Below are 25,700 nucleotides of genomic sequence, written 5' to 3'. Positions count from 1 at the left end.
GAGCTGGTGGCAGGTGGTCAGCTGCAGGCACCAGGAGGCATAGGTGGGGGCTAGGACCCCAGCTTCTGGGAGCCCAGCAGTCAAGCAGGGTCAGAAGATGGCTCAGATGGCTCAGAGGGGACCCTGTCACTCTTGATGTCGCATGTCCAGGACCAGGACTGGATCCAGAGACTGGATGGGACCAAGTCCAGGGTCGAGGGGGAGGGGACTTACCTGCCCACTTTAGAAGGGGCTGAGGGCCCAGCTGCCCCTTCCACCCGTGAGAACTTCATGACCTCTAAGCAGGAGAACACAGGCTTTGCAGCAAGAGAGACCAGGTTCAAATCCAGGCCCTACTATATGGAAGTAAAAGCTAAACAATAAAATTAGGCCAGGCATGGTGACTCATGCGTATAATCCCAGCACTCTGGTAGCCCGAGGCAGGCAGATAGCTTGAGCTCAGGAGTTTGAGACCAGCCTGGGCAACATAGTGAAACTCCGTCCTTACGAAAAATACAGAAATTAGCCAGTGCTCTGTTAGAGCTAGTAGACAGAGCCTACTGGCTCCTAACAGAGCCAGTAGCTCTGTTAGGAAAACCCCTCGAATTGTGCCTGGCACCTGATAAGGACCATAGAGGACTATGCAGTGACAATGGTGGTGGCAGTGGTGGTGATGTAAAAACCCTCAAAATCTTCAGTAGAATTTATATCTCCCAGGGGTAGACCCAGCAAACTGCTCCTCCTGCCATCCGGCTGAGTGTCGAGTCTTGTCCCAGCTACCTGGCTGCATCTGGTGACAGCTATGCAGCTGAGACTGCTAACAACAGGCAGGGCTGCCCTCAGTGAAGAAGGTGTGTGGTCTCAGCTACTCAGGAGGCTGAGGTGGGAAGATTGCCTGAGCCCCGGGAGGTTGAGGCTGCAGTGAGCCGTGACTGCACCACTGTACTCCAGCCTGGGCAATGGAGTGAGATCCTATCTCAAAAAATAATAATAATTAAATTTTTAAAACTTTAAGAATCAGATGCCATCATCTAAGAGCAAGGTGACCACCTTAGGCAGGTTGCGTAACCTCTAAGCCTCAGGTTCCAAGTCTATGGAAGGGGTGACAATGCCAACCTCACAAGGTTGTCGTAAAGACCAAGTGCGGGGTTATAGTTCCCATACTTAGCACCGTGTCTATGTCTGCTGCATAATGAGCACTCAGGACATGTTGATTGAATGAATGAAGGAATGAAAACGTGAATCTTCCTACAGCAAACCTTTCTCACTTAAACCCTCATGTTTGTTTTAGTTCTCATCTCTGGAATTTCTCCAGCTTTCTAACATAGGAAACTGTTGACTTCTCAGCAGGAGGAAATGAGTTATTCATCTCTGTATCATCAGAGCTTTGCATCAGGCCTGGTAGATAATAAGTGCTTAAAAAATGAAGTTTTCCTTCCTCAGAGGACAATGAGTATACTTTATTCATGTTTAGAGAGCCATAGCCCAGCACAGTGACTCACACACAGTAGGCATTGTTAAGTGTTTGTTGAATGAACGAACATACAAAAAGTGGCTGGAAAAAAAGGCACGACCCAGAATGCTACCCCAGAATTCTTCATGGGGGTCCATCCCTGTGTGTCCATTTTGGGGGAGCATGGCCGGCTTGCTCAGAGGAGGTGGGTCAAACCCCGGGGGAGAACGGTAGTGGCCTTAGCAGGAAGCTGAAGCAATGGGTGACAGACATTAGCAGGGAGGTCTCAGGCAGAATGTCTCCACCTTGGATGGCTGCTGTGATCCTCCCCTGACAGCCCTACTTGCGGGCTGCTCAGCCCACCTGAGGGGGCAGGGACAATCTTCATAGTTCTCCCTGCTGCAAGAAACAGGTGTCCTCCTGACGAAGCAGCAGGTGCATGGGCGGAGTCCGGGTGTCTTCCTCCTCTCTCAAGATGTGGTAGTGTGGGCTGTAGCTCAGCAGGATCAGCATGAGATATGGTGTGCTCTGTTAGGAAGACCCCAGGATGGGGAGTCAGGAGATTGAACGTCCCACCGCCATTACCCGCCCACAACGTGGCCCTGGATGGTCACGAATCTCCCTGGGCCTCTCTTCCTCCATCTGTACTGTGGGGACTTGGTAATGCCTTGGAGTGACTCCATCCTTTGGTGCCCAGCCAGGGTAATGGGAACAGCCAAGTGGCCCACATGGGAGAGCAACTAGTGACATCCAGGCACTGCTATATTTTGCAAAGCCATCAGCTCCCCAGCATCTTAGAGCTGCCAGGCATTGAACACAGCATCAGGGGAAGCATCTGCTTGGAAACCCGGGGCTGTCCCAGTGCAGGCCTGTTTGATGAAAGTTGGCAGGGGCAGGATGGCAGTTGGGTTTTCCAAGGCACCTGAAGATTTTCCAGGGGGACACATGAAGACCATCCTTAACAGGGGAAAAAATGGTTTGTGAGAGAGAAAGCCTTATGTTATAGCACCCGTATATCTCTTCCCCTTCCTATGGCACAGCATTAGCTCACAAAGAGGATTTTCCTGTTTCTGAAGTTCCTGTAAGGGACAGGTATGGGGAGTGGCAGCCTGGCTGAGCTTGGCAGAGCCAGATTCCCTTCCATAGGACAAAGGTGCCTGTGAAAGACAGAAGAGAGGGTTGAGTCTAGAGAAGGGGACTGGAGGCTGACCATGACAGGCATCCCAGGGGGAGGCCTGGAGAGGACTTGGTCTGCAGGCAATAGGGGTGTCGGGGGTAGGTTGCTTTCTGAGTGAGAGACAGAGAGAGAGGCACTGTAGAGAAGGGTCTAGAGCTCTACCATTTACTAGCTGCATGGGCCTGGGGAGTCACTCAACCTTCCCGTGCCTCAGTTTCTTCATCTGTAAGGTGGGAACGATAGAACCTACTGCATAATGGAAAATCCCTCAAATTGTGCCTGGCACCTGATAAGGACCATAGAGGACTATGCAGTGACAATGGTGGTGGCAGTGTGGTGATGTAAAAACCCTCAAAATCTTCAGTAGAATTTACATCTCCCAGGGGTAGACCCAGCAAACTGCTCCTCCTGCCATCCGGCTGAGTGTCGAGTCTTGTCCCAGCTACCTGGCTGCATCTGGTGACAGCTATGCAGCTGAGACTGCTAACAACAGGCAGGGCTGCCCTCAGAGCTCCAGCCTGTGTCACTGGGGGCCTCACCAGAGCCTGCCACAGTGGGAGCCAGGGCCCCATCAGGCCTGGCAGGCGCAAGGCATCTGCCCTCCATGTGGCTGAAGCATCCCAAAATTGCCACAGGCTGAATTTTGTCACCAGCCTGCTTCTCATGCAGAGGACATCTCCCCCAGCCAGGAGGAACAGATTTCCCAGCTGGGCTGGTCCCTCTGGCTGGCTGGGCTCAGGGGATATTTTCAGATTCTGGGTGACATTCCTCTGCCACTCAGCCTAATGGCTCCCAGATGCTCCCCCTGCCCCGTGCTCCCTCCCGCTTGTTCTGGGCCGTGCATGCAAGGCCCGGGCCTGGGGCTTGCTCACCCAGGCTCTACACCTCTTGACTTTTTCTGTTGTTTTTAATCTAAAACATTTTGTCCCGCTTAACATGATGGCTTGACAGAGGCCAGCATGAAAGAGGCTGTTTCTTCCTGGATGGTGACCAGGGCAGAGAAGCGGACAGATGAAGGAGGAAAGAAGGAAGCCGGCTCTGGGAACGGGAGGAGCACGGGGAAACATAGGAGCCTTTATTGGCTGAGCATAAAAGAAGCAACAGGAGTCGCAGCTGAGTTAACGTGGCCAGGGCACTAGGGGCCGGGCAGACGCACCGGGCCCAGCTGGGAATTGCCGGGAGGGCGGGGTTTCGTGGCTCATGTTCGCAGAAGTGCCTTTCCTTCCCTATCCTTCGGGGCTGCTTTTCTAAACCTTCCCTCCCGCTCCCCAACCCTACTCCTTTTTTCTCCCTCTCGGAACACTTGAATTTGTCATTCTTGGCTGTTGCTAGTAATGAGATAGGGCTGCTGCTGCGGCCGTGGGAGGGAGGTGGGGAGTGGACACCAGAAAGAGAAAGGAACAGAGAGGCATGGAGGAGGTGGGGCTGGAGCCTGAGAGGGGACTTTGAGAAACAGGCTGTGGGTGGCAGACCCTGGAGGGGTGAAGTGCCTAACTCACTGTTAAACAGAAACCAGGATGGGCCGATGGGCCGATGGGCCTCAGGCAGGGTGCACAGTGGCCATCCATGCCCACCCCTGCCTGCCTGCTGGCCCTCCCTGCCATGGCCCAGTGAGGACACCGGCATGCTAACAATCCTCATCTCTGCAGGAGCTGTTATTTTCACCTTTCTCAGTGTGCCCACTGTCCCGTGTTCTGCAAAGCAGCCTTGTACACAAGTTCAGGCAGGTCACGAAAAGCCCATTTTGTGGGGTGGGAAGCTGAGGCAGAAGGGCCACCAGCAGGGCTGAGCCTGGGGCCCAGATCTCTGGATTTCTCATCCAGTTATGAAAATATGGAGATGAAATAAAGGGGGAAGAGATTATATTGGTGAAAATGGGCCAGGAAAAGACAAACTTCGAAGACCAGATGGAAACCCCTCCGCTGAGGAATCCTTGGACGCTGCTCCCAAGGCAGCCTCCCCACCGCCCCTGCAGCAATGACACTGACCCAGGCATTTTCTCTCTCTCTTTCAGGACCTCCTGTAAGTACTCAAGCCGAGGGTCTCATGCATCTGAAAGGCCTGTGTCACTTGCTGGTAATGGGGTTCTGGGTGGGGACACTGCAAGCTGGGCCCCTGCTGTCTTGGGGAGGGCCTATGCGGGCTCCCGAGGGGTCCCTCCAGAAGGCTTCTTATAAGGGGGAGGCTACCATTTTGCTTTTCACCCACCTCTGCACCCCTCCAGGGCAAGACAATGGCTGCCCCCAGGGCAAAACAGGCCCCAAGTTTCAATCGAAAAGAATGGCTTTCCCTCTAATTAGCTCAGTTCTTTTGTCCCCCAAAGAAGCTATTGGAGTCAAAAAAAAAAAAAAAAAGCACCAGGCATTAGAAAGAAGAAAAGAGATCATCTCTCCTCAGTTCTCCTTGAAAAGTCTCAGAAAACAGGCCATCGAGCTGGCTCCAAGCGTGGTCTGCTCCAGAGCACTCATGTCCACACCCCTGAGTGGGCAGCTCTATTCTGGCCAAGTCACTTTGGGCAGGTGGTGGTGGTGGTGGTGGCGGTGGTTATGTGAGGGAGAGCGGTGTCAGCCGGTTAGACTGGGAGACAGTACATAAGTTATAGGCAGCACGCCGCACTCCTTCCTGGCCTTGCTAGGAAGCCCAGGGTGGGGCGCGGGGTGGAGCCACTTCCAGAGAACCTGAGAAGAGCCCAAGGAGACTGCCTCCCTGAAGTAATGGATCCAGAGAACAGGAGCACCAGTCTTTGATATCCCAACAAAAGACCAGAGGGCGCTGGGGGAGCTGGAGATAGGAGTTGAAAGGGCCCAGCCCTCACATCAGATCTTTCTCAAGGTTGCTGAAATCAACCCTATCATCACCCCTTCCTTGGAGAAGTCATTTCCATAGTTGTTTTCCTCTTAATGTGTACCTGTGGGAGCTGCCTGCTTAATTTTTAGTAAAGGCCATTACTGAAGACTCCATTTGTGCCCTGAAAGGCCCTTGCACCCATGCTGAGGATCCCATGCCCCCTGACACATCACAGTGAGGCAGGATCTGTCATGTCATTGCTTGAAAGGAAGGATAATTTATTCAGGCGTGTTTGGTGTGTCAGATCTTAATTCCCTTCATCCATCTTCCAAAATAAACTCTGCCATAGAGAGCTTTCACCTGTTGGAAATGTGCTGCTTTTCCCTGTCTTATTCCGAGGAAGCCACAGGAGCCTTCAACTGCTCCCACCCTGCCTTGGGGCCTCCTGCACACACCTCACCCCCAGGGCTGGGATGCCAGGACAGCTCTGAGTCCCTGCCTGACTTGAGGGTCCTTCCCTCAATAGTAATTTTGCATTCTGAGAGCTGGTGCTGGCCCAACCCAGGGACTGTTCCCAGACCCCTTTGGGTCTGTGCTGAAGGAGCCCATGAGGTGGAAGGGGTGAGTCTCCACTCAGTCTCTGTCCACAGAGTGAAGGAGAAAGGCCCAGGTAGCTTTCCCCACATTCTGAGCCCAGTGCAGAAGAGGAGCCCTGAACCTTTGCCCAGTGCTGGCTGAAACCACAAGGCAAGAGGAGGAGGAAATGGGAAGCTGACCAGGGCAGGAATCATCTCCTCAGCCCTGTTATCTCTGTTTCCTGCAAAAGAAGAATGCTGGTGGCCAGAGAGAAGGGCTCTGAGATGCCTGTCTGCTGCCCTCTGGGTGTATCCTGGGGGCTGGCTCTGTCCTCCAACAGGAAGACCCAGGTTCCTGTGGGCACAAGGTCAGCCAGTGCCTGAGAACACAACCATGCAGAATGGATTAAAGCTGCAGCAGGAACCATTTAGGAGGAAGCAAATTTGCAGCCACCACTGCCCCACCCATCATGCCCTTGGCAGACATTGCTAATCAATTAGGAGGCTTTTTTAACATAACCCATTAGTCTGTTACTCCCAATCCATTGGTGTCAGTGCTCGACCTGACATCTATTGGCCATCCCTGGATTCGATTTAAGGGAGAATTTCTTAATACTGGGAACTGTGAGACTGAAAACAGATGACCAAGGGAAGTAGGGATGTATCTTTCTCTGAAGGAATACAGCGAAATATTTGCCAGCAGCTGCCAGGCCTTGCTGAATATGATCCTTGCTGAAATAGTAGCTAACACTTACTGTGTGTTAGACACTGTTATGTTTTTATGGAGGCAGTGTAACATAGTGATTATGAGCAAGGGCTCTAGGGCCGGACCAACTGCAGTCAAATCCTGGCACTGCCACTTTTTGCTTTGTGACCTTAGCAAGTTACTTAACCTCTCTCTGCCTCAGTCCCCTCATCTGTAAAATTAGAACAGTAATGATATCTGCTTCATATGGGTGTTGTAAGGAATATGTATGTGTGTACTATATATCTATATATATATACACACACACACACACACATATATATATATATATTTTTTTTTTTTTTTTACTTAGGACATATTAATTCATTTAATCCTAAAAGCATAAGGCTTCCCTCAATGATGCCCAAAGATTTTTTGCAAACCTTTAATTTTTTTTTTTTTTTTTTTTAGAGGCAGGGTCTCACTCTCACCCAGGTTGGGGTGCAGTGGTGTGATCATAACTCACTGAAGCTTCAATCTCATGGGCTCAAGTGACCCTCCTGCCTCATCCTCCCAAGTAGCTAGGTCTACAGGCGTGTGCCCCCACACCTGGCTAATTTTTTTAATTTTGTTTTTAGAGACAGGGTTTTGCTATGTTGCCCAGGCTGGTCATGAACTCCTGACCTCAAGCCATCCTCCTGCCTCAGCCTCCCAAGTGGCTGGGTAAACCTTACATTTTAAGGAAGAAATTATGATTTTGTGAATTTTTGTTAATGAGTTTATTATTTTATTTATTTCTACCCCATCCCATTCCAAGAAACATTTTAGGAGGATTTACAAGCTATCTAAGGAAACAGGAGGTAAGGGGTGGAGAACAGAGGCAGGAAAGCAAGGGGAATCCAGAGCCATGGTACCGCAGCATCCTGTGCAGATGAGCCACACACTCGGCTCTGAGCTTCTCGGTGGTCAGAGCAAAGAGGAAAGCAGAGCTTTGGCAAGGGTCGGAGTGCAGTAAGGTACGAGCGCGCCTGATGCTTGGGCAAGGCACAGCTTTTCCTGAGAATGGGGCCTGAAATCAGTTTCCCTCATGTGTCCTCGTAAGGGTGGCACGATATGGATGGTGTCGGTTGTAAGGACACAGCAAGCAAATTGCCCCTTCTGTTCCTATTCAGAGTAAACCCACTGCATGAGGTTGGGACCCTCCTCACCTGGGCCCCTTCCCTTCCCTGGGATGGGAGGTCACTGCCCCACTTCTCAGCCCACTCTGTGACATTAGGGGACAGGCAGTTTAGAAGCACGAGGAAGAGGGCATTGGTTCAGCACTAAAGCTCTGGTTTAAGGGACGCAGTGCCTGGTCTGTCCTTGTGGGGGCCTGGGAAAGCAGGGCTGTTGCCAGGTTCCTGGTATCCGCAGGCAGATTCATTCATTCGTAAATGTGTCTTAAGGACTACTGTGAGCTCCACATTGCTGAGGCACTGGGGACACATTCGTGAATGAAACAGGAAAGTCCCTACCTCAGGAGCTCACATTTTAGTGCTATGGGGCAAAACCAGCAACATGACGGGATGGCGACAAGTCCTGTCCCCATGAAGTCTGTAGCCCCACATTCCCCAAGGACCCCCCTCCCCCGTGACTGGCGGGCGTCACTGCACCACCACGGAGCGGATGTCCTCAGGAACAGAGGTTAGAAGGGGTGACTTACTCCTGGTGCTGCCTGAACTTTTCTCAGCAGCCCTACAGGGACTTGTCTCCCAGGGAACACCCCAAGACCCACTCCTGGTTCTGCCTTCAGTTTATGGGAAGAGCAGGACGTCTGGAAAGAGAGGAACTGTATGTGACAGCAGGGTCTCTGGAGGGAGAAACCAAGGCCAGCCCCATGGCCGTCTCTGGCCTGTCCTCTTCTCTTCTAATAATCATGGTAATAGCTGCATTTATTTAGGACTTGCTATATGCCAGCCGCCGTGCTCAGTGCTTTACATACATTCTCTCGTTTGATCCTAACAGATAGGTAATGATTATTCTTCCATTTTCAAGATGAGAACATTGAGGCACAGGGAGACCAAGGCACTTGCTGAAGGGTACCCAAGTAGTAAGTGGCAGAGCCAAGCGGTGAACACAGGTGGGCTGTCTTCAGGGCCAGAACTGGAAGGAAGCTTCATGAGCCTTAGTGATCAAGCCTCCCCCTTCATTTTGTTCATAAAATAACAAAGGCCCACCCAAGTGGCTTGCCAGGGTCACACAGCTGGTTGGGACAGTGCTCAACAGTTAGGTGTTACAATACCCTGCCTGACCTATGGAAACTTCACTCTTCATTTAGGGTCCCACTGGAAGACCTGGACTCCCAGTAAGTAACTTTTGTTTCTTCTTTCCTTTGCATCTCTTTTACATGCTGTTTCTCAGTCTGAAGACTGGCTAGGCTGGGTGGCTGGTTTTTCTCCACGTGTATCTGGGTACAGGCCACTCTCCAGAATCCCCGATCTATAGCTTAGGGTGAAGTCACCTCAGCTCCCTCCTCCTTTGAGATCTAGAGAGGACCCTGCTGGGGCATCTTTAGCTGCAGCCCTTGGTGCCCCTTTGCCCGAGGCAGACAAATTACAGCATGCAGATCCTTCCAAAACTGTGGCTGACTTCCAGACTGATGACCCTACCATGGTCAGCTGCAGGGATGGGCAGCCCACTGGCACACTGACCATCCCCCTGCATACCAGCTGACATTCAAACCACTGTTTTCCTATGCCTGCTGGTGAGAGAGCAGATTCAGAAACTTTGTTTTCCCCCAATTACCATGTCCCAATTCTAGAGAGTTACTGTGCCAAATAACCACGGGGACTTTGGGACAAAAAAGATAGCCATCTCTTATTGAAACCATTAGAGGAGCCAGGTACTGCATTGATCACCTTTCACACATTCGGCTTGTTCAACACCTCAGTGAAATGGGGATGATTATAAACCTGTTTTATACATGAGAGTCAGGAAGGTAAAATAGTTTGTCCATCTGTCCAAGCTTCAGGTGGGGACCTGTTAGAGGCCCATATCATCACACACCATTCCGGACTGCTGTTGCTTGTGGTCTGTGCTCCACCTTCAAAACCCATCTTTAAAGTATTCTAAGACATTGCTCTGTGGAGTCTAGCCCAGGGCATGGATGAATGGAATACTGGGTCTGTGTTCCATGGACCCTCAGATGGGGAGTGACCCAGGCAAGATGCTGCAACCTGTCAGGGGGCCGGAATCAGGTATGGAGAGCACCCTGGCCTGGGGCTGGCACCAGTCTGCCCTGTCTCCCCGTACCAAAGGTCACATCTATGAGATTCCAGACCCTTATGTGCCTCCCTCTTACCTAATGACTCCCCTTTTAGACATGGATTATACTGTAACCTTTGGACTAATCCAACAGCTTCTAAAATTCATGCCTAGCAGTGGCTTTCTTAATGAAATGCATGTGGGGGAATGTTCAGACTTGCAAATGGAAACTCTCCCAGTAAGAGCCCCAGCGCAAAGGAAGACGAGTGGATCGGTCCCATGAAATCCAAGGAGGGGAAACATCAGATGACCGAGGGGAATGTGGGCAGACTTTGTTTTTTTCTTACAACATCCACCTTTAAAAAGCATTTAGGGGGCAATTGACAGAGCAGGGGCTGCTGCACATAGTTTCCAGTCCCTGGCCATTCCACACCCATCCCTAACCCAAGCATTTTATGGCCAGGACTGCAAAGAGCATTAGTTTTAAAAAAGAAATGAAAAAGAAACCAAAACAAACATCCTGAAATATCATTCAAAAGCCCAAGAGTGAGTGGACCATGGGGCTGCCACAGCCGACGACCAGCCCTGGCCTGGGGTCCTTCGCAGGCAGAGCCAATTTTGGATCCACAGGTCATGGTCCTGTTGACGCTTCCATGTGAAGAGACCTAGGAGTAACCCTCAAAGAGACTATGGATGTGAGCCCCTGGTGTACAAAGCAAAAGGTGTGGAGTACAAACATGCTGATGAAATTCACCTGCCTGCGGCTGTGGTAGGCTTTACACGAGCATATGCCATTTACTCAACACCAAAGGCCAGGCACTGGCCACATGCTTCTCAGAGACAGCATCATGTGCCATCCTCCCAGCAACCTCATGAGAAAGAAGCTCTTATCACCCCCACTCCACAGAACTGATGCTCAGGGAGGTTAAAGGAAGAGTCAGTGCTTCTAATCTGCACTGCTACCCTGCCATTCTTTAGCAAAAGTGGAACATTTTACTCAAAGCCACCATTGGTCTTGACCTTATGCGTTAATTTTAAGAGCCTAACTTCAGAAATAGTTACTTCTTTCAGGTGTGCCCCACATACATTGTGGATGCGCATTGTTCCTCGAGGCATTGTGCCTCAGTGGGGTTAGCAGATGCAGAGTCACCCCAGAAAAGCCCCTGCAGTCCCCTCCTGTCCAGCAGGCTGGAAAACCACCTGAGTCTCCGCACCCTATTGCTTTCCATCCGTCCAGGCTCCTAGCAAACTTTAGGCCCCACCCCAGGTTTTATGATGTCTGCATGCATATGATGGCAAAAAAATATTTTCTACCAAAAGGGGGAGGAACAAAACTTAATAAGCAGATTTCCAGAGTGAGAAGATGTAACCCCTGGCTACAAAACAAAGCATTTCCCTTGGAGCATCTGCAACTCGTGATTCGGCTGAATCCACATGGCTCATGGTCCTTCCTGTCAGTACTGGAGGTGGCCGAGAGGAGGGAGGAGTGGAGAAAGACTCCAGAGGTTGCTTTCTCAAACCAGGGGCTAGGGTGGAGCACTGCTCTCCAGCCCTGGCAGAGACAGACCGAGGAAAGTGATTCACCCATCTGTCACATGGGAGCTGCCTGTCACCCTGCTCTGTGCCTTGAAGTTGTGCATGATAAAGATGAGGCACATCCTGGCCATTGCTGGAATCGATGCAACAGTGAAATCTAAGGGAGTAAAGGCCTTGGAAAGGCATAGGGAAACTGAGGCCCAGCCTGAGACCAGACTCCTTCAGTGCCATAGCGGTGGCTGCTTGCTGAATAGTCCTTGGGAGGTGCATAGGGAGTGCACCTATGTGATGCTTGGGCATCATACAGGATGTTGTCCCCACTGCAAACCGGGTTAGCTGTGCCCTAAATCAGGTGCACAGCTTGCCTATAGGGTCCTTCACATGCTAGCCTGGTTCCAACCACATCTGACTGTTTCTGCCTCCTTCATCATCAGGGGGACAAAGGTGCCATTGGGATGCCTGGACGTGTGGTGAGTTGGCCCATTTGCACCTGCTCAGGTGGCCATTGCTTGCTTCTCCGTGCTGGCCTGTCCTCTAAACCATGGCAATGTGCTGTCTGCCCCAGGTTCAAGGAGAGGGTCAGCTCTTTCCCTTCCCCAGGCCCCAGTATGCTTCAGGGAGGGACAAGGAAGGAGAAGGGAAGTTGTATTCCAGTCCTTCAGACCTCACAATATGGCTTTACTCGCCAGAGAGCTGCCACAGCAAAGGAAAAACCCAACAAAGTTGCATGAACAAAGCCCTTTGCCAGTTACCTGCTGGGAATGGGAGGAACAAACTGAGCCTCGACATCAGAAGGACTCCCACTCCACCCTCCAAAGCTGGCAGCTCACCCTCAGATTCACAGCTGCTCCTGCAAACCCCTCGGGGGAGCCAGGGTTCCCAGAGGCCTTCTCTGTAGACAGAGATGCACTAAGAGATGGTGAAGACAGGGCTTGGCCCCGGGTGGTGCCTCCAAGTCCTCACTAGGAGGCCGAGAGTTAAAACATTCCCTGTTTCCTGCTGGAAAATGAGGATGGAGAAGGGTAGATGAGAATGTTTGATGGAGAGGGTGTTTCCCAGAAATGGGAAGGCCAGCAGCAGCCCTTGAGTGTCTACAAAGGGCTAGAAAGGCAGTAGCCTAAGGCAGTGATGGCCATGCCCCACCCTCACCACTCCCCAGCCTGGGCTGGGACAGGGCCTCAGCCGCTCTCCCCATGTGACTCCTAACTTGCCATCAGCCTCTGGCTTCCCAAGACCCCTGACCACCCCCATGTCATTCTCAGCTTTGCCTCAGAGTCTCATGGGATTGGCTGTAGGAGTGGGTCACACATCCTTGTGTGAATTTGCATGCCTGGTGTAAGCCTGCCAGTGCTCGGAGGCTGAGAAAAGGCATCCAAATGGAAGCTGACCCTTGCTAGTTCTAACTGCTTGCTGGTGTTGTGCTAAGAGCCTTGTATTAGCTTACTCAGACTTCACAAGAACTGCATGAGGTAAACAACGGTTTCCACCCCTACTTTTCCGATGAGAAAACTGAGGCTCAGAAGCTAAATGTCCTTCCCAAGCTCACACAGTCAGGAAGTGGCTGAGCAGAAATCTGAACTCAGACAGCCCAACTCCAAACCTGCACTCTTGATCCTGACATTATTACTACTCCCCGCTCACCACCCACCCCCCCTGGCCTTGCAGCTCTGAGGAGGGTCTGATCCTTAGAATGAAGCCCCCGAGGCCTGGGATATTTCAGAGTTCAGGGAAAGTTCCATGTCACGGAGCTTTGCTCTCTCCAGGGCCCACCCAAGGCCTGTCTATGGAGGCATGGAGGCTGGGAGCACTGGGCTGCCCCACGTGAATCTCCCACCACTTCCCAGAGCAGAGCATGGTGGAATTGCTGCCTGGCTCTGTCTCTTTTCTTCCATTTTCTAACTCCAGATCCTGAGTCCACCCAAGCCGTCACAGGCTCTGAACAGAGCGGGGAAACATGATTCAGCCATCCTTTCCCGAGGGCCTGAGCATGTGGACCTGAGCCAGTCACCTGCGTTACCATAGCCCTCTGAGCCCCTGTCTTCCAAATGAAGATGTTAAGACTCACTGCACCTGAGATAGGGTGGAGTTGGGCTTTGTACCCAAGCCAACTGTGGGACCCCAAAGTCCCTGCTCCCAGGGAAGCTTCAGGAGCCTCTCCCGAGTGCAGAGACCGGCCACAGGGAAGGCTGCAAAATGCAAAGTGGCAGCTCTGGGCCTCCCCGCCCTGTCCGTACTGTCCTCCTTCTTGGACCTTGTGGACACCTTCCCCCAGGAAGCGTCCACACTTCTCCCCCATAGCAGTGGAGGAAGAAGGAGGGGAGCTGCAGGAGGTCTCCCCACTTCCTTCTTAGGAAGGAAGCCACTCTGGCTGCTGGTGCTATTTTAAATGTGACAATGGGCCCATTTGTTTGCCCAGTAGGGGTCCTGGCAGGAGCCACCTGATAAGCAGTGAGGTGGCCAGTAGGTGTGACATGCCTGGGTCATCCCTGGGGTTTACCAGAGGTGGCCCCACTGGCTTGTCCAGAGCAGGGTGGATTGGGACTGCCCATCTACTGGTCACTGTGGTTGCAAGGGATCCTTGGCCGCCTAACCAGCCTCCTCTGCATCACTGACCCGTGCTCCATCCTTCCAGAGATGTGTGTCCTGCCTTCTGGCCTCCTGTGGTTCTCCACGCCCCCTCCCTCCACCTTGCCCGGCCAGGCCCAAGGACTCCAGGCTTGTCTAGCTTGGCAAAGCTTTGTTCTTGTTGTTCAGCTGGACCTGCAAACCTCCTAGACACCAGCATCACAACACAGTCCTGGGGCAATTCCCCCCATCCCCACCCCAACCTCAGAGTGTCCTGGCCAGCTGGGGCCATGGCTTCTGGGGAAGACTTCCTGACTTAGGTGGGATCTTGTTATCTTTTCTCTCTCTCTGTCTCTCTCCAATTATCTGGCTTTCTCTCTCTCTCTCTCTCTCTCTCTCTCTCACACACACACACACACACACACACACACACACACACACACGTGCCTCAAGAGGGCCTCTCACAGCCCCAGCCTCTGTTCCTCAGTTATCTGGAGCAGCTGCACATTGCAGCCGCTGCCTTCCACATGCCACATGCTGTGCTTGTTGGACGTGGACCTGTCATGTGTCAGCATCTGTGTTTTGCTTTGTTTCTTATTTCACAGTGATTTCTTCTGTTTGGTTGTTGTGCCACAAACATGGATTCTCGTGTGGGTGCCTCTTTCTCATCCCCTCTTTTTTCTCTCCCTCCCTTTCCCTTCTTGCACCCTGTGTTGCATGTGGCTGCCCCAGGGAGTAAAGGGCCAACCAGGCGAGAAGGTGAGTCCACGCTTTCCCCTTCTGCCCTGCACCCAGCCTCCTCCTCCAGGTGGACTCTTGACAGGGAGACTCTTAGCCCTCCTCCCCCGATGAAAGCCTCAGCAGAGGGTGCTGGCTGGGCCTGCTGCCCTCACAGCCTCTCACAGCCCAGTTTCCTAACAGCTTCCATACCATCGGGCAGCAGTCTTGGGATTCCTGGGCGGCGGTCCCAGCTTTCCCGGCTGAGCAGGTCTCCCCTGCCCTGCCCTGCCCTGACAGCATGAGGCCGCATCACTCTGGCCAACTGCTCTTTTGTGTAGCTGGAACTGCCCAGGGGGACCCCCAAGGTTATGGAATAGACCCTGGGAAGTCAGAAACCCCGAAGCCATCCTGGAACATCAGCCCTGCGGGGTTCTGGAGAGATTTCTGAGAGCAACACTTCTTTTTTTTTTTTTTTTTTTGAGATGGAGTCTCCCTCTGTCACCCAGGCTGGAGTGCAGTGGCGAGATCTTGGCTCACTGCAACCTCTGTCTCCTGGGTTCAAGCAATTCTCCTACCTCAGCCTCCCAAATAGCTGGGATTGCAGGTGCATGCCACTACACCCAGCTAATTTTTGCAGTTTTAGTAGAGACGGAGTTTCACCATGTTGGCCAGGCTGGTCTCGAATTCCTGACCTCAGGCGATCCGCCCACCTTGTCCTCCCAAAGTGCTGGGATTACAGGCGTGAGCCACCATGCCTGGCCAAGCACAACACTTCTAAGGAGCTCACTCTGCAGATGAGGAAACTCATCTGATGCCCAAGGAAGGAGCAAGGCTGGCCCAAGATCGCACAGCAATAGTGATGAGCGGGGGTTCTAAGCCAGACCTCCCAGTGCCCAGCTCTGTACTTCCCTGTCTGTAATGCAGTATTTCTGCAATAGTTTTCTGTCTCCAAAATAACAATCTCAACAATTGTAATACAGCTGCCATGTATTAAACACAAACTGTGTCAGGTGCAGTTTTAAATATTTTGTCTGTTTTCCCAACTAGCACCGACGTAACCTTTTCAGGGAAGCTTTAATATTCTCATTCACATGAGGCACAGAGAGGCCAAGTCACATGCCCCAGGTCACACAGCTAGAATGTGGCGGAGCTAGAGAGACGCCCCAGTGGTCTGACTCCAAGGCTGGGGCCCTAGCTACCATACTATTCTGTCCCCAAAATGGAACCAGACTGTCAGCTCCACATTGGCATGAGGCTAAACTGCCTAGGAGAAAGACACATGACCCTTTCCATGGACCAGGCATTGTTTTAAGTACTTTACATTATCACGTGACATCTTCTCATCCATCCTATGAGACAGGCGCTATCTGTATCCTTACAGACGAGAAAACAGGCACGGGGACATTAAGTCGCTTGCCCAAGGTCACACAGCTGGTGGGTAGCAGAGCTGGGCTTCAAACCCAAGCATTCTGGCTCTTAACCGTGACACTACACCTCCTTGTATAAAAATTATTGTATCATTTCCATGACATAAACAGTTACTAATTTGAAATCACCCCTCGCCTACCTGTGAGGTATGACGTTTTCCAAAATGCGTTTCCCATAAGGGCAGCAGAGCCGTTCTCAGAATCCCTGTTCACAGAGGAGGTATGTGGGCTCGGAGAGGTTTTGTAACTTTTCCTGGCAGAGTAAGACCTTGAACTTGGGGACACACACACACACACACACACACACACACAGCGCTTGTCTAACTAGCTTAGCCACCCTTGACAGCACTTCGAGCTCCTCATTCAGCAGCGACTGCCTTCCTCTCAGAGCTGACAATTCTGCTCCAGGCTTCACCCCTCCGTGTCGTTCTGAAACCGGGACTAGGGAATTTGAGGCAGCTCAGCCTTTCAGGGTCAGGGATGCTAAGTTCACACAGCACGCATGTTGCTTGTGTCCCCACCCTGTTTGCACAGCCCCGTTCTCAGGCAGGTTCAGCAGTTGCAGGGTGTGCAACCAGATGGGTATTTGCGGAGGGGGCTGGAAAGCACCCTGGGCTGGACGGGGGAGAGACTCAGGCCTGGGCAGGCTTGCTAAGTCTCCCCTCTCTCCCTGTGTCTCCCTGTTTCCTGCCACTCCAATGGATCCGGTTCTTCTTGCTTCCCCGGCCTGGGGTCCCACCACCTTGTCTCCCCGGAACCCCATGTCCTGTGTTCTCGCTGACACCTCTTCTCCTTTCCCTCCTGCTGCTTCCCCCTACTACCGGCCCTTCCCAACCCGTCCCAAATGCTCCCTCCTTGTCCCTGTGCCCTCTCTGTTGCCTCTGCTGATCCCTTCATGGCCCTCCACGTCCCCGGCCTCCCTCTCCTGTCCCATGGGGCCGGCGTCCTGCTCCCGGCCCCCTGCCAGCTCCTTCCCTTTGGCTCCTCTCTTTCCCGCTCCTCTTCTCCACACCTCCCTGCCCCTCGCTCCCTCTCCCCCTTCGTCTCTCCCCGCAGGGGTCCCCCGGAGATGCTGGGCTGTCCATCATCGGCCCCCGCGGCCCCCCTGTAAGTTGTTTTTGCTGTTCCTCGGGGTGTGGGGGGTATGGGTGAGTTGATGAAAAGGGCTTTCAGGCTGGGGATGAGGGGGCAGCGAGGGCAGCTGTGCCCCTGGGTGGGGAGGCCACTGCATGTGATGTGGTCAGCCCAACCAGGCCTCGGGTGCCGATGTTGATGTTAAGGAAAGTGGCCTGGCTAAATATACCTAAATTACAGCCCCTTGGGAGGGTTCTGAGGGACCTGCCCTCTAGCCACGAAACTACAGCAGCTGCGAGGCGGCCCTGCTGTTTACAGACAGAAGGGAGAAAGAGTTTGCTCTCCTCCGGATGGGGTGATCCGGCTTTCCCGGGAACCAGCCTTTGTTTCTGGAAGCCCATGGAGCAGATACGAGTCCGGGTTCACTGACCCAGGCACGCAGTCCTGGTCTTGCCAGAAGCCCAGCCCACACTCACCCTCACAGATGCGTCTGTGTGCAGTGCGGGTTCCTGTGTGTTCACTAGCACCCTCCAACCCGTGGCTGGCAGCTTGAGAAAACCAGCGAGGTTCCCCTCACATGTGCTTCCTTAGGGACCAAAACGGGGGTGCGGGTGATGAAGCCAGCAAGATATCGAGGCTGTGGGAGGAAGGCTTGTTATTTTCCCAGAGCCCTGAACCACGGGGCTTTAATAAAATCACCACATGTCAGGGTGGAAAGGATCCCAGGGATGGTCTCATACAGCCCTCTCAGAAGGGGAAACTGAGGCTCAGAGAGGAGGAGGGGCCTCCCATGTAGAGGCTTGGCAGGATTAGAACCGAGGAGCCCCGGCCTCACCACAGCAGCAGGCTGCCAGCTCCACCTTCTGCACTTTTCCTGACCCGCCATGCTCCGTGAGGGATGGGAGCAGAGGGCTAGCCTCTGGAGGACTGAGACCCACATCGGAGGGAGAGGGGCTGGAGAACAAATGGCTAAGTTACATCCAAGCCGCAGTGAGCTGAACAGCCAAGCGAGGGGTTGTGGTGAGTGTGGGGAGCTGAGAGGTGGAGCCAGTTTGGGAAGGAGAGCAGAGAGCAGGGGCAGGAGAGCCAGGCTGGCAGGCAGGTCAGGGGCCGGTTCGGAGGCAGCACTTGAGCAGCCCTGGACTGAGTAGACATGGCCTTTACAGCAAGGTTTTCTTCTGGGCTCAGACCACATTGACCACACTTCACACTTCCTCTATGGTGGTCTCATCTTAAGACTTTTACATGTATTCACTCACTTAATCCTCACAAGAACCCCATGATGTAGGGACTGTGATCACCTCCATTTTACAGATGAGGAAACTGAGGCACTGAGAGGCTGAGTGACTTGCCCAAGGCCATAGGGCTGGCATGTGGCCACACTGGTAACAGATCATTCAGCCAGGCCATCTGGCTGCAGTCTGCTTCTGATTCCTGCTGCTGTCATGGACAGGACAGGCCTGATGTCACTGTCACATGTGCTCCTGGGCTTACATGGTGGCTGCCCCGATGGGCTTCCAGCCTCCTGTGTACTGGAGGAGGTGCAGCGCCAATGCCCTGGCCGAATTGGTCCTGATGAAGGTGGTGATGGGAAGGTCATAGAAACAGAAGACAGTCCTCCAGGTTCTAACATCAGGGACCGAGCCTCGTGTGTTAAGAGGACAGGGGAGTAACACAGCATACAGGGCCTACCCTAGGCCGCCATCTCTGTCTGTCTTCTGGTCTGGCTACAGATGTTCTATTGCACGGATCCTGCTGGTCCTCTAACACCCTTTCAGCAAATTATGTCAACAGGCTACCAAAAAGTTATTGAAAAGCTCCACTGCTGGAGATGTGTTCAGGGCAGTAGAGCCTCTGCCCCTCCTGGCCTCAGCCCAGCACAGATAACCTAATCAGAAACATACCTACTGCACCAGATTTGACTCCAATAGTGAAAAGCACCTTCTGTTCAGGTAACAATGAGAGCTTTTGTCTCCCAGGCACCCGTCACAAAATAGGTCTCCTTCACAGCTGTGAGGCAGGCTCCACCAGCCCATTTTACAGAGGAGAAAACAGTTTCCTAACTCGCCTGTGGTTGCCCAGCTAGTAAGTTGTAGAGCTTGGGTTTGGCCAGGTCAGCCTCATCCCAAAGCCTGCATTCTTGCCTCAACACCCTGCTCCATGTTTGAAATGCTACTGTTTAAAATGATATTTACTGCAGGAGAAAAAAATCCTCCAGGTGGGTGCCTACATTGGCACCAGGAAAGGTTTTATCGTACCAGGAGTCTTAACCAAGCCCAGCATCCTCTAACTTTGGCCCCAATCACCCAGTGGCTCAAGCCATCCCTGCTGAGTCCCCACTGGACAGCAGGGGCAGCCCACTCAGCTCCTCCCAGGAAGCTGCCCTGAGCTACTGGGAGCAGGGGTGGGGGAAGACAAAGGGTCCATTTGTCATTAAGTGGTAGAGGTCAAGTGCGCACCCTTGGTGGCATCCAGGGATGATGGAGAACATGTGACTTTCCACTCAGCCAGGAAGGGTCCAGCAGAGATGCTGCTAATAAGAACCAGCCTTGCCACTCTCAGGGGCCACCTGCCTCCCCTCTTGGAGCTTGATAAATGGTCCAAGCAAAGAGGGACCCCCTCCAAACACTTCGGAGGAGGGTTCACTTTCTAATGAAGCACGCTGGAATACAGTGTTGGGGCACTTTGACTTTAAGGGAGCCTCATTAAATCCAGGGGGAGGCTGGATCCCCAAAATGCTGGCTGGCCCAGGAGGCCCTGGGCAGCGGATCTGCCAGTCCTAGGAAATGCCCCATCTCAAAGTGTGCCCATTCCCTCTCTGAGCTCCCCAGCTTCTCTTCTGGGGCCAGGAGATATCTGAACTTCCAGTCCTCATCCACTAGGAGCCACCCCACACCAGGTAGACACACCTACTAAGTGTGTCTCAATTCACTCCGTTCATATTTGTTAAGAGCCCAGTGCCTGCTAGGTGCTGCCTAGAAACCCGACCTCTGTCAGCTTGCCCTCTGGGCACATGAGCTAGTGGGAGAGACCAGCGATCACATAATCCATGACAATGCAGACAGCAAGTGCTAAACCAGGGGATGGTTAGAGAGTTGTGGGACAAGGAGGAGGCACCAGCCTTGGGGAAGGAGGGCAGGCAGGGAAGGTTTCCTGGAGAAGGGGATAATAACTGCAGTCAAGGACCCGTGAGAAGCCCTTACATTATGGTCAGGGGTTGGGCTTTGTCCTGAGGGTGTGAAGAGCTTGTAGGCTGTGTTAGGCTGATGTGGGACATGACCAGATTTGCAGTTTGAAAGGTTTTAGAAGGTCCAGCATGCAGCATGTTTAGAAGAGGCTGCAGTGGGAGGCTGGCTGGAAGGCACTTGCAACAACCAAGGCCTGGACTGGAGCAGAATCGGTAGGGCTGGCCAGGAGGGCTGGACTTGCAAGCTATTTTAGAGGTGGAATTGAAGGATTTAGTGATGATAAAAAATGAGGATTGAGGGAGAAGCAGGAGCTCAAGATGACACCACATTTCTGACTTGAGTAACACAGTACCCTTTCCCAGAAGGAAGAACAGATTTTGCCAGGTGAGATGAATTGAATTTGAGCGTGATGCATTAGAGATGCCATAATGTCCAACGGGAACTGTGATCCGCTGCTGGAGGTCAGAGCAAGTGGTCGGCTGGAGCCAGCTTGGACGGCTGGCAAGAGTAGACCATGCACACCTTGCCTCCTCCCAGCTGCGTTCAGTGACCTCATGTTGGTAGCTTGAAATCAGCAATGGTGGGTGTATTTATACCACAGATATTGGCAGATGCTGTACGAGGCAGGGTTCTCCTCTCCACCCTCTCCCACTCAGCTAATGGTTAAACATTTGCCAGCATGGAGTCTTGTTGGTGAGGGAGGCAGAATGAGGCGGCCCGTGGGCAGAGACACAACTGACCATCTCTTGACGGTCAAATAAGAGAAGGGAGACTTCCTGGTAGGCTTTTTCCAGCAAGAACCTTCTGTCTGTGTATTTGCAAGTAGGAGAAAGACAGGGAGGAGTAGACACAGGGGTCTGCTTTCAGAAGTGGGGACCTCCTTCAGCTCCCTTTTCACTCTGACCTTGAACTAAGGGAGAAGGTTTCAGAGATCAATGTAAAGATTATTTCCTTGGTTCTGGTTCAGAAGGATGTAATATTAATCCATGAATTAATGTACAAATACATCTATTTTTTATACATTTAATGTGGTCCTAATCCCTGTGCGTTTTTTATGAGGTTGGGAATCCAACAAAATTCTACTAGATACAAAAATATATTATAAAAACAGGACAATCTAAGAAACATATGAACAGAACAGAATGGGGAGGCCAGGAATAAAGCCAAATGCATGTGTCAATTTGGTACATGATCAAGGCTTCATTTCACAATAGCAAGAGAAAGATCAATTGTTCAAGAAATGATGCTGGGGCAACCGATAAGCCACTTAGTAAAAGGTAAAATGAAAGACGGTTGTTTGGTTTTTTATTATTAAAACCAATTTATTCATTATATCAGAATAAATTCCAAATGAACAAAATACTTAGATATAAAACCTGAAACCATAAAATACAAGGACAAAGCATGAGTGAACATTTTATAATTCTGAAACTGGGGAAGGCCCTTTTAAACATCACACAAAATCCAACAGCCATAGGAGAAGATTAAGTTTGTCTATATAAATATAAAACATACCAGAAACAAAATAAATGACAAATGCCAAATTAGAAAGAATAGTCATCACTATTCATGACTATTGAATATTCAGATATCTCCTGGCCCCAGAAGAGAAGCTGGGCAACTCAGAGAGGGAATGGGCACACTTTGAGATGGGGCATTTCCTAGGACTGGCAGATCCGCTGCCCAGGGCCTGCTGGGCCAGCCAGCATCTTGGGGATCCAGCCTCCCCCTGGATTTAATGAGGCTCCCTTAAAGTCAAAGTGCCCCAACTCTTTGATGCATGACTATCAAAGAGTTATTTTTCTTGACAAAGTGCTTCATTCAAATCAGCAGGGAAAAAATAAACAACCTACTAGAAAACATTGGTAAAGAGAAACGGGCAGAGAAATATTGGAAGAGATGTCTAACCTCAGGATATAATTGAAGAGATATAAATTAAAGTCCAGTTCCAAGTCTCCCCACATGCCTTCCCCAGGCCCAGCCTCTCCACAAAGTGGCGTCCCAGTTTCCACTTGGTCCATGACAACATTCTTCCCCAGATCTCTGAAAAAGCCTTGGTTAGCCCCGGATTTGGTCCTGGTTGGAGAGATGCATCTTCCTACCAGGGCAGGCTCTGTAATTAACAAACTGTATGATTATCCCTACCACGTAAACATTGTCCCTAGCAGGATTGAAGATGTTTCTTGGAATCCTCTCCTCCTGACCTTTGCTTCAGTCCTCTTGGTGTGCAGAGTAGTTTACAGAAAGTTTACACTGGGAGGTTTCAGAGATGACATTGGATGGTTTCCGGGTTTTCTCCTTGGTTTATTCTTAGCATCGCTTATCCTTGAGAGGAAAAAAGCCAGGGGCCCTTCCGATAGATGAGTGGAATCTCCTCCCTCATGCCCTTTTGGATGGCTGCCACAAGCCCATCCTAAGCCTGCGGCAGACTTCAACTCACTCGCTGTTGAACCAGCGCACCCACCCTGATGGCAGGGTGCCCATCCTACCCAGCTGACGTGTTCCCTGAGCACAGGCCACTGGGCACTTATGTTCGTGGCTTCAAGGAGGACCCTGGCAGCCTGGAGATGCTTTAGGGTCATAGCATATGAATCCTCACACCAGCGCTTGGAGCAAGGCATGAGCCAGACGCCCGCTGAACAGGGATGGGGGAGCCTGCTGCGTTGTATAACAAAGAGAAATCTTCTGGAGAGGTCTGATTCTAAAACTGCTGCTTGACAAGGACAAACTTTCATTGATCACAAGACATATTGGGCTCAAAAGTAACCTTGCTCTATTCTGGAGCTTCCCTGTTCAGTTCAATTCAACAAGTGTCTGATGATGGCAGCTACCATTTCAATAGGCTTTACAAACATAATTAAATGTAATTTGATGATCCTATGAGGTTATACTGTTATCTCGATTCTATAGATGAGGAAACTGAGGCTCTGGGAGGTTAGACAACTTGCTCAGGGTCACACAGCCATAGTTGGAGGCAGGGTTTGAATTTAGTTTGCCAGTCTAGAAAGCCCATGCTTGGGAAGAGATTCTGGCTGCGTCAGCCAAAGGAGACCCCAAGCTGAGAACTGGGCATATTTGTTTGGTGAACGGCAGGTGAGCCAGTGTGTCTCAGCATAGAATAGATGGAAAGATGTGGCGGGAAAGGAAACTAACGTGGTTGATGGGGATGGGATTGAGGGCTGGCCTTGAACATGGTAGAAAGGAGCCCTTGCTGGTTCTTGAGAAGGAGAGTGACAAGACTTACATTTCTTAGCTCCCCATCACCCTTGACCACCTGGCCATCCCTCCTCAGCCCTGCATCATCACAGCCTTGTGCTTCTTCTAATCTCATCACATCCCCTTTGTCCTGAATCTTGATCATAAACCACTGGATCATAAATCACTGTGGCCAGTGAACCTGCTTCTAGTCTCCACCCTAAATATTTATTTGTGTTGCACTCTGCACCTCCAGGAAAATAGGCATAGATTGCTCTGCATCCCACAAAGATTAAGGAATGCTCAGAGATTGCCCAACTGCTAGGAGAAGCCTGCTGGCCAGGGTGAGAGGAACAGGAGCAACCTGACCTAGTCTAGCCTGAAAATACACATTTTGAAGGTCAGATTCTGATATCCAAGCCATCCTTAGATAAGTGGCCATGAGCAATGACTGTGTAAATAAAAAAGGGCTTAGAGGATCGCAGTCCAGGAGTTCCATGTGCTACGGGCTGAGTCTCCGCTCGCCCCACTGTCCCATGCGTCTGTTTACAAGCCACACATACACAGTGGTGAGGAGCTCTCCAGGGGCCGCTTCCCAGAAGTAGACCCAAAGGACGTTGGCCCCTTCCTGTTCCATTCCCACCCCCAGCACCCGCAGGAGATTTCCTATGATGTTCCATTTCATCTTTCTCCATCCTCCCTCCCAGCCCACTAACCACAGTGAGTGTCCCCCAAGGACGATCACACAGAGTGAGAGTCATGGAAGCAAAAACGAACCAGAGGGCTAGGGATTGGCTGCATCTCCTCCTTGCTCAATCTCACTTGTCTCTTTTTTTTTTTTTTTTTTTTTTTTTTTCTTTTTTTTTTCAGGGTCAACCAGGCACTCGAGGTTTTCCTGGATTTCCGGTAAGTGGAGAAGGCTGAAGTTAGCTATGTCCCAGGTGGTCTGTAGGCCTGATTGGGTTAAACTTCATCTGAGGTCAGCCCTGGTTCCACTCTTTCTCTCCCAAACCCTGGTCATTAAGGACTTGCTTCTACAGCCATTCATGGACACCAACTCAGGACAGTAGCTCAGCAGTCAGGTCACAGTGCAAGGAATAAATACAGGGAAGCAAATCCACAAATTAAGGGGCAGCAGGACAGGCCCCAGGTGAGTGAAGTCACAGGCTGATAAACCCCAGCATGACCTGGGAATATGGAATGGACGATGCCCTGTGGGAGAATACCTGCAGCTCAGACTGTGCCCGGGCTTTGAGAGGAGATCCAGCGTGGGGAAGGCAGAGGGATGACCACCTGGGTGTCCTTGACCTCTGCCTATGGGGCCTAAGACAGGTTCTGACAGGCAGAGCAGAGGGAGAAGTTCCCTTTTCTCCCAGCCTCAATGCAGGCCAGCCCCTGATTTCCAGGAACACACCACCCACTCTGCACTCAGGGCAAGGGTGAAGTCTTTGACATTAATGGGGAGGCCACCCATTGGGTTTTCTCTTGTGCTGTGTACCTGGCATACAACATTGTATTATGCTGAACCCCATTTCAAGATGGGAAGTTGAGGCCTAGGCTTACCCATGGTCACATTAACAAGTACGTGGTCAAGCAGGGCCTTGAGCTCCAACTTATCAGAATCCAGAATCTATGCTTTTCCCCACTGCCCAGGCAGCCTCTTTGGCAGGAGGCTTGTGATGCTCAGTCTTTACATTTGGCCTTTCTTTTTTCAGGGTCCCATTGGGCTGGATGGCAAACCGGTAAGTGGACCCGCTGTCAGGGGAGGGCTCCTCCCTCTCACTACAGATCAGTGATCCTGGATCTCTTGGTCCTTCTGCGAGACCCTGACTCCTTGGAAAATGCTTTACTTAGAAGGAAAAGTCCTGGGGCTGAAGGTTGTCACTACTGGGAAGTGGAGGGGGCCATTTGAGTCACCCCTGACCCCAGTGGCCTTCCCCAGGGCACAGGTCGCCAGCTGCCCAGCCTGGCTTTCAGAATCCAAGCAAGACGCATCCCTGGGTGATTCTGGGTGGGGTGGGGGTGAGGTCAGTAGGCAGTGTGGAGAGTGGAGGGTATGGAGGTCAAATAGCTGGTCTGAAGAGCCTGGCCACTTG

The 25,700-nt window shown here is 51.7% G+C and overlaps 1 protein-coding gene across 13 annotated transcripts in view; it reads left to right on the top strand.

The window, feature by feature from the left end:
• Positions 1 to 4,626: 4,626 nt before the first annotated feature.
• The window catches only part of LOC102139841 (collagen alpha-1(XIII) chain), a 92,299-nt gene continuing 71,225 nt past the window's right edge, over positions 4,627 to 25,700 (top strand). For 11 of the 13 annotated variants that reach the window (XM_074001922.1, XM_074001921.1, XM_045361091.3 and 8 more), the window contains exons 1-7: positions 4,627 to 4,631; positions 8,974 to 9,000; positions 11,870 to 11,905; positions 14,733 to 14,759; positions 17,204 to 17,254; positions 24,475 to 24,510; positions 25,320 to 25,346. In XM_074001922.1, coding sequence (XP_073858023.1) covers positions 11,891 to 11,905; positions 14,733 to 14,759; positions 17,204 to 17,254; positions 24,475 to 24,510; positions 25,320 to 25,346 — 156 coding nt within the window. In that variant the 5' untranslated portion in view covers positions 4,627 to 4,631; positions 8,974 to 9,000; positions 11,870 to 11,890. Of the gene's footprint in view, positions 4,632 to 8,973; positions 9,001 to 11,869; positions 11,906 to 14,732; positions 14,760 to 17,114; positions 17,255 to 24,474; positions 24,511 to 25,319; positions 25,347 to 25,700 lie in introns of those variants that run through there. The other 2 variants (XM_065520968.2, XM_074001923.1) reach the window with 2 other exon arrangements.

The sequence above is a fragment of the Macaca fascicularis genome, chromosome 9, assembly GCF_037993035.2.
Source record: "Macaca fascicularis isolate 582-1 chromosome 9, T2T-MFA8v1.1".
NCBI lineage: Eukaryota > Metazoa > Chordata > Mammalia > Primates > Cercopithecidae > Macaca > Macaca fascicularis.
Note: the sequence above shows the minus strand (reverse complement) of the source record. Positions and strands in the feature narration are given on the sequence as shown.